Raw genomic sequence first — 12,402 nt, forward strand, 5'->3', positions numbered from 1 at the left:
AGAGGGATGACTAAAGAAAATCTGGAGGAAAATAGGAAAAAAAAAAAAAAAGATTTTTCATGAATAAAGTTGGATTAGCCTTTAATATCTTACTCTAGTCCTATCTCTATGATATTAGTGACTGCTTTATTTATTTAATAATACACAACAGGGCACACAGGTTCTACTATTTTTCTCTAAAAGACAAGTCAAAGGGACCTTCAACAAAATTTCTTGGAGCTCAGTTAGGGGATACAGGAATTAGAAATTGTAAGTAAGAAATAGGACTGTCAGATTCATTCTGACACCTAAAACAACTTCATTTGGTAGGTAAGCTTCACAGAAGGTCATCATTGGATTGCAGGAACTGTTACTTACCTTTTGATTGTTTGGAGCATGCATATTCAAGCCCTCTCCTTTAGTGCAAAACTCCAGTGGTCCCAAAGGTATTCCATTTGGGTTCAGAATTTTCTTGAGCTTTTCATAGTCTGGCTTTTCATCATATGCTAAGTTATGAGCACATACCAAATACTGGGCTATTTCACCTGTGAAGTATTAAGTTTTTTTAATGTCATTCATAATAGGCAAAAGTTATCAAGACTTCAAATCTCAACTGTTTTTCTCTTACACAAGAATGTGCATGTGCATACATACATCCTCCATGAAGAAACTAAGAATGAACAACTGAATGTAAAGTACTTTTTAAATGATATCCAAACGTGACTGACATATAGTGACCTATAGATTTGACAAGATGGAGAAACAGGTGGGCTTTTATTTACATGTCTTTGTTGATAAAGCCTGTAATTCACTCATCAAAGGAAGCCATTTAAAAATTATAGTTAGTGATTTGAATTTATGGGGTGCAACTACTAAGAATTATATGAATAATAGACTAGCCATGCTTCACACTTTTTTCTAAAGTTTTCAAAATTCAGTTAAAAATAAGTTGTTTTGAAGTTTTAAAAAATTCAGTTACAAATACTATACACCTCCTTAAAGGAAAAAAAAAATCACTGAAAATTTTAATTCAGGATTTAATTTTGAGATTACAACAGTATATTTAGAAATGACCTTGAATTCTATGGTTTTAGCCATGACTGACTTTAGAATTTGCTGATATCAGGTCTCCTATACCAATCTAGACCAGTGCAATCACAGCATAATCTTTCTGATTTAGAGCACAAGGATGAGAAGTTGCCATCTTTTATTTCTTCTCTTCCCCAGAATGGTGTAGTAATCTCCCCACAAGAAAAAAAGTTGCAAACTACAAACTTTTAAATACATTCAGCATGAACAGAATCTATAACCAAAATGATGAATACAGCCACTGTAAAACAAATGTAGTTTGCATTTTTGCTTCAGGTGGAGGTTCAATCTGAGATACAAGTAAGTGATAATACCATACACTATTTAAAAACTGGCATGTTTTCATTCATTCAAAGATGTTTATACGTCATAAACTAGTTTTTACAAGTCTTTCCTCTTCAAAAACTTATTACTAACCCAGACACAAGGAGCTCTTACTTTCTCACTAAGTTGTTTATATCCTATGGTGGGGAAGTCGGGGAAGCTTCGTGAGTTGGAAGAAGTAACTTCCTAAAATTTTGCTCCCCTCCAGGTCTACCTCCTTTCAAGTAGGAAACTACAGAGACACTGGGTATCACTCCCTACAGGGAAAAATTCGAAAAGGAACAGTCATCATCTCTCCCCGCAAGGAATGTCAGAGAGTGACCATTTTACACTGTATCGTCCACAGCTATTTTCTAGGAGCATAAGGCTACCATGGCTAAACTGAAAACTCTTGACTCCACAGTTTGGTTTTTTTGGCAGTCTGGAAACTGTGGCAATTCTGCAACCTCCTTTTCTCCTCTTGAATGTATAAAATGTCAAAATTCTGTTACCTACCATTTGCTCAACCAGGTATCTCTAACTAGCAAGTGCTACAGCTTCATCAGTTATATCTCATGTTTCCAGAAGCCCTTTAGGGGCGTCCGATTCTCGAAGAGATGAACAAAACAAAAAAAGATTAAATTATATTCACTACCATTTTAATATAAATATTAATGTAAATATTCTGCTGTTCTTTGTTCAAGTTTGGTAAGCCTGGTTTGGTATGCTGTGCTTAGTCACTCAGTTGTGTCTGACTCTTTGAGACCCCATGGACTATAGATCCCATGGCCAGGCTCCTCTGACCATGGGGATTCTTCAGGAAAGAATACTGGTGTGGGCTGCCATGCCCTCCTCCAGGGAATCTTCCTGACACAGGAATTGAACCAGGGTTTCCTGCATTGCAGGCGGATTCTTTACCAGCTGAGCTACCAGGGAAGCCCTACAATTCTATTACCCAGAATATCCCAAATGGATAAGAGAGCTGAATATGTGAATATGCTGGGCATAGTTTTCACAAATCACTGTTAGAAGACAACGGAAGACTCCTGGTGCTCTACCAGTTGACTGCAGCTGTGCTGGAAAGCCTTCGTGGGCCTGGGCTTTAAAAAAATGAGGTACCATGAGGGAGGAGTGGAAGAAAAAGAGAAGAGCCACCTCTGTTACGAATTTATTATGATAAGCCTGATGCTCAGACAATTGTGATATAGTACTGGTTTTAAATGTTAGCCTTTCAAGATCTAGATTTATTATATTAAGTACACCTTTTAATTTACTAGCGTATTTCCAGAGCTATAAAACAAAATGCTTTGAGTAGTAGGAAATTATGATATTCTTGAATCATCTGCTTTTTAAGCTAGTGAAATATTAAGTATCATTACTGACTATCATTTCAAGAGACAGAAACTTTTGAAACTATTATTATTACACTGAGTGGGACATGCATGCTGCAAACTTCTCAGCTGTTTTATATCATAAAATGTCTTAGCAACAAACCTTTTGTAAATCAGATTAATTCTCATGCTAGTAATACCCACTCTCCTAAGCACAAACAACTTGAGACTTTGAGTTAATCATAAAGTTTCAACATTTTGTGCTTTAAAAATAGAAATCTGCATTTTATAAAATAACAGTATACACTCAAACAAATGGTTTGTACTGAAAAAGAGGAGCCTGGCACTCCTCCTACCATTTCTCATCACTCAAATCTCATTTCTAGCAACAGCAGTGTCCCAGGATACACACTGGTCCATAGGCATTTACTGTGTATTATCCAGGGCACCTGGGCTTTCTTTTCTAATCCTAAACTCAACAGTTTACTTTTTAGGCAGGAGGGACAATAAAAGACAGATACAGAATTTAAATGTTTGTGTTGTTTCTTAACATTTCATCTCTCATTTTGCTGTCTTATTGAGTAAAGTGAAAGCTGTATGATTTGGTAAAAATGCCAATAAGAATATTAGCCAAAAATAACTCAGTTATTAAGTGCAGTTACATAAACAAAAAGCTTTCATCTTGCAGCCCATCCCCACCAATGAGAATACTACTGTCCCATTTGCCTTGCTCCAACAGAAGGAAAAGGACTACAGAGAGTGAAGCAGCAGCAAGACTCACATGGGACAGACTTACGGGACTTGGGAAATGGAAGTGGGAAAGCACGACTGGTTTGTTTGTTTCCTATGGAAATGAAAATTCTGGTTTCTGGTCAAAGAAGGGCTGTAAGTATAAGTTTAAAATGATTTAACTGTACTTTCAAACTCTCATGTGGAAACTGATACTATTTGACCTTCTCTAGACAGTCAGTGTACATATTTGCTTTCATAAGTCAGCTAAAAGCTAACTGAAATTGCCCGATACAAATAGAGATCAAGATTCACTCTGCTTATCGTCTCGGAAAGAAAGCAAACCGGACGGCAGAAGCAGGCTCTGTTCTGTGAGGCAATCTAACTCGGCTGTTAAATTGGGGCTGAACAATGTGTCATGCAGCACTTGGGTAATTCTGAATCGCCTTGCTATTTTTACTGACAGTGCTACCAATTAAAGAATTCCAAAACGGTCTATACCAACATGAAAGAGAAACCCGTTTGATGAAATATACTCTGAATCCCCAGGTCATATGCCTTACCAAACCAAAAAAAAATTTTTTTCAGGTTGCTGGCTCAGACCATGCTGCTGCTGCTAAGTCGCTTCAGTCGTGTCCAACTCTCTGCGACCCCATAGACGGCAGCCCACTAAGCTCCCCCGTCCCTGAGATTCTCCAGGCAAGAACACTGGAGTGGGTTGCCATTTCCTTCTCCAATGCATGAAAGTGAAAAGTGAAAGTGAAGTCGCTCAGCTGTGTCCGACTCTTAGCGACCCCATGGACTGCAGCCTACCAGGCTCCTCCGTCCATGGGATTTTCCAGGCAAGAGTACTGGAGTGGGTTGGCTCAGACTATAATCCAGGTCTAAACAGCATTCAAATGTTTAATGGTTTGCTTTTTTAAATTATTAATTGAAAGCAGTCTTTCCTTAGATCAACTTTATCTTCAGACAAACAAAACCAGAAAGTCTACTCTAGAAATACCAGATATAGTAGACCATTGAACTTGTGCACAATTCCCCAAACATACATCTGAAAGAAAGCAGTGCCATTAGCAAAGGTGAGAACACTCCCTGAGCAAGTTCTTGCAGCATTCTTGTGTCCTAATGAAAAGAGGATCTAAAAGTTCTCTTCTCTAGCAACCTATTTGGAACCCTGGGGGGTTTCTTCCCACCACTGTGGGAAGGGGATTGGGTGCAGAAAAAGTGATGAGCGACACATGCAGTAACTTACGGCAGCTGCTTCTGGAAGGAGCCCATTGAAGCACCGACTCAGGGAGCTCATCCAACAGACTGAAACAAAGGAGAGTGAGGCACAGTGAATTTGTTTGCAATCCTGTGACATGTTGTTTTGATCAGAAAACAAAACCTGTTGATGGGTCACTAAAAGTGTGACTTTCCATACTTTTTTTTCCTACCCACATGTAAAGGATAAGAGGGTAAGAGGACAAGGGAGATCCTTCAAATCTCACTGATCAATTTTATATCAATCACCTAGAAACTAAACATAGAAATACAGTATAAAGGCTTTAATACAAGGTCTGTATATGCAAATGTAGAAGTAGGGATATATGGTTTTTCTGTAAAAAACCTCAAGAAAAAGATATGTGGAAAAATTTTACCTGGATTTTCAAGATATTTTTCCTCAGGTATTTACCACTGGGAAAGGGTAAATTATTTCCTTTTTATGTACATTGTTCTTCACTGGGCAGTTGTTCTATGCTATGCTATCCCTGGTGGCTCAGACAGTAAAGAATCCATCCGCAATGCAGGAGACCTGGGTTCAATCTCTGGGTTGGGAAGACCCCCTGGAGGAGGGCACAGCAACCCACTCCAGTATTCTTGCTGGGAGAATCCCCATGGACAGAGAAGCCTGGCAGGCTACAATCTTTGCGGGGTCACAAAGAGTTGAACACAGAACTGAGCAATGAAGCACAAGATTAAACAGATTAACAAGAAATAGCCCCCCCCAAATCCATTATTCCAAGACTTTTCAGTGTTTTAGACTGAACAAGCACAAATCTCTTAAGTTGCTTCAGCCACAAATATATAAACACTCAACTAAAATTACTGATATGAATGATTCACAAACTCAGGCACAGGCACAATTACAACAGTAAATGTACTGATCTAATATCACCTGATGTCAGGAACATAAAGGATGTAAGGGAGATACAGTAATATGGTTGAATATGCAAGCCTGCCCTTATTGGGAAATTCAGTGGTATGCCTTCTCAGCAAGTTGAATAAATTATGATTATGTACTATATAAGAAGTTTGAACATATTTATATCGTAATTGAATATGTATCTTATTAGCCATCCATGGGGTCGCAAAGAATCGGACACTTCTGAGCGACTTCACTTTCACTTTTCACTTTCATGCACTGGAGAAGGAAATGGCAACCCACTCCAGTGTTCTTGCCTGGAGAATCCCAGAGATGGGGGAGCCTGGTGGGCTGCCGTCTCTGGGGTCACACAGAGTCGGACACAACTGACGCGACTTAGCAGCAGCAGCATTATGTTTTATTATTTATATGATACCCTATTACCTTCAAATATATATATGCAGGCATATTCATTAAAGAGATCTACAATGAACACATCTATACATGCGTATTGATTATGACCAAAACAAATATCTGTAAGTCTGTGAATATCTGTAAGTCTCGTGAAAAGAAAAACATATATATCATCACTAGAATTAATATGCTTTTTAAATAAAGCATTTTATTTAAATTAGATAAACTGAGGTGGGAAATTGGAAACCAAGACTGCTCACATGTGCCCATTACTGTGCTTTGACCTGACTCATATACTGAAGAGCATTAGTTACCTGAGGGTTAGATGGACACATCAGTCACTGCAGTAAATAACTCATGAGATCGTTCTAATGCTGACATACAAATGTGTTAGTTGGTGTAAGGGACTAGAATGATCAAGACTGAAGTGGAGAGATATATCTTACAATATATGTCAGTATTTACAAATGTAATCTGTACTACTCTCTATCTGCAGGTTAGCTTCCCTCTCTGTTAAGAACTGATGTCACACTGAATTTGAAAGACTTATTTCTATGGATTAGTTACCCCTTCTGTAAACTTCTGTTGTGACTTATTTAAAATACAGCAGCTTTTTCCAATTGTGATATTATATCTGTATATAACTACTGTTGAGAATATCTTGGTACATAATGAAAAATTGACTATGCTGTGTTATAAGCAATTGACTTTTTCTTAGGCCTGATCAGTGAGAAAAACAGTAAAATAGTAACCCACTCTGCTCTTAGTCTAACCTAATTCTCATGCTAATAGAGTTCAGGTGATACAAATTGAATGTGGAATATTAAAAATGTTTATGTGGCAAAATGATCTCTTGGATAAACATCCCATATACAAATTTTGTTTGTTTCTTCCTTAAGAAACAGAACATCCTCCCTCCCAAAACACAGGATTAAAAAGAAGTATGTTCCTCTCACTTGAAAAAATAAGTCTTGTTTATCCCACTTCACACTGTTGCTTTGCACAGTTAATATCAATCACACCAAGCTACCAAGCTCACACTAACTCCATGTACTTGTACAATGATAATTTAAAAATACTCTTCCTTGAAAATACCACCACCTAGAATCTAAGCTTTGGAAAACACCCTGTGAAGTAATAAATATTTCACTTTATATTTTGCATTACAACTCAATACATGTGATTTCATAGGTGTTAGCTTAACGGAGTGTATGTCTGTAAGCTGTTTGGTTTTTTAAAAATATTTTTCAAATTTAAGAAATTTGCTTTGGCTATCATGTTAGTTGAATGGCAGTCTTTTCTGGGATATTAACTTGCTTTAGTGTATCCTTTCAGCCCTGGTGCTGTATATGATGGAATACTTGAAAATATGTACTTTGTTTTCGCAGCCTGGACAGCTACAGGGTCCTGCAGGCTCCATTCCCAGGGCAGTCTCCCACACAACCACCGCAGCAGGCAGTAGCCGAGGATCTCAAGGTCACTTCGTCTGGACAGGGCTACAGGAATAAGCATTAAGAGAGAAAGATGAGGGATAAGCAAGTTTTGAGAAACAGGGAAATCACTGGATGAACTACCACTGATGAAATATGAAAAAGCCAAATGGGCGCGGTGTTCTGTTTGCTCAGCTGGAGAAAAGCTTAACCGCCCAGGCACTTGGCCCGGCCACAGACAGGCAGTGACTTGTTGCTGTTGAAAGTAAGGGTCAGTTTCCTCACCTCCTCCAACTTCATCCTTCCTTAGTCTGGCCTGTCACATGAACTTGATCTCCATGGCCTCTGACATGATCCAGACAACCCATAACCTGGCACCAACACTTTCTCAAAGAGCCAAGCAGTAAAACAAAGAAATAAATGTCTGCAGCTAAATTGCTAACATATGTTCCAGCAAGTCCATGGGGTCTGCATTGGTCATGCAGAGACCCTTCGAGTGCAGACTAAACATTGATGGCCTTTCCTGTTCCACTCATACTAGTAGCCTTTGAAATTGGAAGAATATGACAAAACTGCCATCTAGTGTGCAGTATTAAAACACAGGTCTTAAGACTTTTCAATTAAATGACAGTACAGGAAAAATATGCCTTCTGTTTTGTGGGTACATGGATCTAGAATTTTACGAAAATTATTTTAGATATAAGCAGTGCTATGGTGAAATTCTGATCAAACATCCTGAAAAAAAAAAAGGTAAAGCAATAGAGTGCATGAAGGGTGAAGGTGGAGGTAGTGGGAAGTAGATTTTAAAGCAAAATAGAGGCTTTCAGAATTTAACATAAGATGGCTTTTCATTAAAAAATACAGTAAAAGAATACTCTGAGGTCACTATAAATATCATTTATGTAAAATTACTAAATGACAGACTAATTTCATGATAATTTTATGTATTTTTTTAAGTAGCTGATTTCAAAAGGACAATGAAATCTAGTAAAGTATCAAAATGTAAAAACTATTACTGAAATAATAATCAAAAAATTAACAAAGTCCCACAAAATAAACTCATTTTTATAACCATTCCAAATTGTTATAAAACAATAGGTTGGCTTAGATTTCTACCATGACTTGAATGTTCACCTGTGTAGTGATATAAAATCTCCTAAGTGTAATTCATGGCTGCTAAACCTGCTGTAAACAGGTATCCTGTTTTATTATCTTTCATTAAATATACTCTGAAAAGTCACTCAGTAAACTCAGTTTTTAATTTTAAACGTCGTCTACTAAGAACAATGATGCTAGCACACCATAACTACTTTTGGTCACCATACATAAGTTATTATAAAAGCAGAAGACAAGATTAGCTCTCACACATACTCTATCTTAACTGCTATTAGAGTACTGGATTATTAAAGGCCCTTCAATCGAGTAGAATGCGGCAGTCCCATGGGTATCATTTCCTTTCTGCACAGCTTCAACAATGTCCTAATGCAAGACTTGGCTCCCCTATTAAAATAAAAACACAATCTCTACCATGCTGTTTTGTAGTGATTTCTTCAGTAATAAATCTCCCATTAATAATGGAATGGTTCCATTTGTACAGATGTGTTCACAAGTCCCTTTTCCATTATGGCAATTCCTGATTACTACCACTTAAAAAAATTCACATCCTCTAATTTTCAAAAAATTATATTCTGGCACCTGTTTGGACAATATAGGCTACACACAAGAGACCCTCTGAAGAAAAACAACCAGAATTAAAATAGAATGAACATTTCCAGCCACTTCCCCCAACCCTCCAACTGAGGGATTAATTGATATGAAGCTGTAAGTAATGACAAGTCATTTAGATTCCTGAAGCCAATCTTTCATAAACTGGTCTTCATTTAAAATAGCCCTTTGAGAATTAACTTTTCTAGTATAGTTCAGTCTTACCTAATTAAACTATGGCATCACATTTTTCAAACTTTTATTTACTTTTACTACATATATACATTAATAACTATGGTTAGGTAAATGTTTCACCACTGTTTCCACTAAGTTCTACAGACATACATGTAATGTTAAAGAAAAAATTCTACAGTAACTCTTTCCCACCATTGAACCGTGAGATGAAAGGATTAAAAATGTTTCCAAGCACACACCTCTCCCTGAAACTCCCTCTCAGGGAAACAAACTGCAAAGTGTGATGTGTTCATTTGAGAATCTAAACTCCAAGACTGTACCAACGCCTATGTCATCTCTCCATCTACTACATACAGAAGAGCAATTTTAACACTGGTTAAATTAATTAAAATATTTTGGTTGACAATATTAGCATCTATGAGTGGGTATGTAATTAACACAGTAAATTAATCATATATCTAAATTTAATGTAGATGTACTTTAAACAAAAGATAGATAAAATATAATATCTGTTGAATCTAGGAATCGAACATTTGGACATTTACTGTATTATTCTGTTATTTCCTGTATATCTGACAATAAAATGCTGAACATTAAAAAATAAGAGTTGATCACAGCTGAAGAAGACAATATCTAACTATGAAAATATTTTTTAATTTGAAAGCTGAAACATATGTTATGGATTATTTTATTTCTGTATAATTTGTATTTCTGTATAATTTATTATAATACATAAAGTTTATCAGGTGCATTTGATAGTTAATATAATCATTAATAGCATATTTTCATATATATTTCCTATATGTAAAGTCATACTTTTACTTATGGTATTGCTGCTTGGAAATATAGGAAAATTTAGTTATTAATATTTTTCTTCTACATTCTCATGTCACTTTCTAAATATAATTTAGCATCCAATTTTTACTTTGCTTTTGAATATGGTGGTGTTCTCAGTTGCTCAACATTTCTAAATGATTATTGCCAAGAGAAACCCCCCCAAAAAAATGCACAGGTGGAGTGGGACTTGAATTCTATTTCCCTAGAAAGCAGATACCAGAAACAGCTGACACTAGAATACATAATTAAAATAAAAACAATCCATGTGATTTATGAAGCTGCTCCTGTGCCAGACACTCTAACTGCTTTTATCTTATTTAATCATCATAGCAATAACATGAGGTAAGTATCACTAACCCTGTTGACATATAAGAAAATAGAGTCTCAGAGAGGTTAAACAACTTGCTCAGTATCACAGAGCAAAAATTCACAGAGCTCTACACTGAAATCCAAAGCGTTCAGAATCCAAAGCCAACACTCAAATCTGCCAGTTATTTTGCCTCCCTTGTTAGTTTTAACACCATTTAGACAACATTATATATACTGCTTCTACAGTTAGGGAAGTATTTGAAGCAGGCATTTTAACTTAAAACACCAAAAGATATACTGACCAAAGACAGGTGTACTGGCAAGGAAGAAATAAGCAGCAGATCCTGAGGTCTAAGCTGCAGTACTAACAAAATTTTTCATGCAACCAACCTTTCATGAAACTATTTGTTTAAAACTACTTCATTCTGATGAAAAAGACTATCTAATTAAAACATTAATTTATAAAGTGTTAAATGGTTCTTCCAAGCTGGAACAGAAACAACAAAGAAATCACACTGGAGAACTGGTCCTTACTATAAAGATAAACTGCAGTAAAATTATCTGGGTGAGATTCACCAAATGGAATGAAAGAATTGAGAGAAAAAGAAAAATATCAGTGTTAATCCCCAAATAGATCTGATTATTTGCCTAACATGTTTTCTGTATAGAAAAGTTTCTTTCTTATATAGAGTAACATTATAAAGTGGGAGGAAAACCAAGTTTTTGTAGGAAATAATAAAATGAACTTGAAAACATCTGCCTTAAGCAAACAGGGTTTAATTGCTCAAAATACTAGTTTATATATTCAGAAATGACAATAGGAAAGCAGAAAACATCTGAGTAAGATGCTCACCTGAGAAGTGAATCGTGACTAACTGCAGAACAAATTTAAAGGTTACTCTTGTTTTTCTAACTAGTAACCTATGTTATTTTTTATTTATTTTTTAACCTATGTTATTTAGTAGTTTTTCCAATTCAGATATATAAAGAGCTAGGGAACTTTAAGGTGGCTCTAATTTACTGCAATTAGGATATTAGGAAAGTAGAATGCAATGTGTCACATTTCAAATAAATAAAATCAGGTCTCTCATTTCTTCAGTACCTTGTAAATCCTAAGCCTTATTAGTTTTTGATGAAACACTACTATGTGATCTTAGGAGAAGTTATTCAACAGAGCAAAGGTATCTTACATTTGGCCAATGTGTATTCTTAACCCAACCAAACAGTTTAAGATCTATGCCAAGACTTTGAAAGTCTTGTCTAAATGTTAAAATTGGGTTATGTCACATAGAGGGAATAGTGCCTTCATTAAAATCTATTTATACATCAACCAAGGACTATTTATAGCAGTGAAATTTACTTAAAAATCAACAGTATGTTTTTCTGACTACTAGTAGATTCAATAGTAACTTGAAGGTTTACCTTAATATCTTATAATTGAAAAATGGGTTCCCTTTTTTGAATTATTGTTTAGAAAGTTAAATATTGTGTAAACCATGTCATTTCCCCAAGTCTGGTAGCATAAAAACACATTCGCAGTTTATCTCACATATATTTTGTAAGTTGGAGTGCTATATTAGAGTGAAATGCAGCCATGCAGGAAATAACACAAGACTTGGATTTCATAAACTGTAGCAATTGGCAAAAAAATTTAAAAGTATGCAATATAGTTCTTTCCTTGATACTGAATATATCATATAAATAAATGGACATTTAAAATGCAATTTAGATATCACACTGTATGGTCATCAATGATGTCAAATTAAAACAGGTATTATACACTCAATGCACAGGTCTGAAGTATTTAAAAAAGCTCAATATGTTAAATGCAGTATATCTCTAGAGAAATTAGGTATTGACTGCATGCCTCAGTGAGCAGAAAAATCTACAAAAATCCATACCACACATTGATCCCAATATTGCTTTTTAACATTACTAAGAATGTAACAAATTTTAA

General features: G+C 35.8%; 1 protein-coding gene across 6 annotated transcripts in view; it reads right to left on the reverse strand.

The window, feature by feature from the left end:
• Positions 1–12,402, reverse strand: part of VRK2 (VRK serine/threonine kinase 2) — a 172,412-nt gene that overhangs the window by 76,689 nt on the left and 83,321 nt on the right. For all 6 annotated transcript variants that reach the window (XM_088841427.1, XM_055400029.2, XM_055400028.2 and 3 more), the window contains 3 exons: positions 7,346–7,466; positions 4,684–4,742; positions 358–524 (listed from right to left, as the gene is read on the reverse strand). In XM_088841427.1, coding sequence (XP_088697553.1) covers positions 358–524; positions 4,684–4,742; positions 7,346–7,466 — 347 coding nt within the window. The remainder of the gene's footprint in view (positions 1–357; positions 525–4,683; positions 4,743–7,345; positions 7,467–12,402) is intronic.

This window comes from Moschus berezovskii, chromosome 11 (assembly GCF_049115385.1).
Source record: "Moschus berezovskii isolate FMDL1 chromosome 11, NW_MosBer_1.0, whole genome shotgun sequence".
Taxonomy (NCBI): Eukaryota; Metazoa; Chordata; class Mammalia; order Artiodactyla; family Moschidae; genus Moschus; species Moschus berezovskii.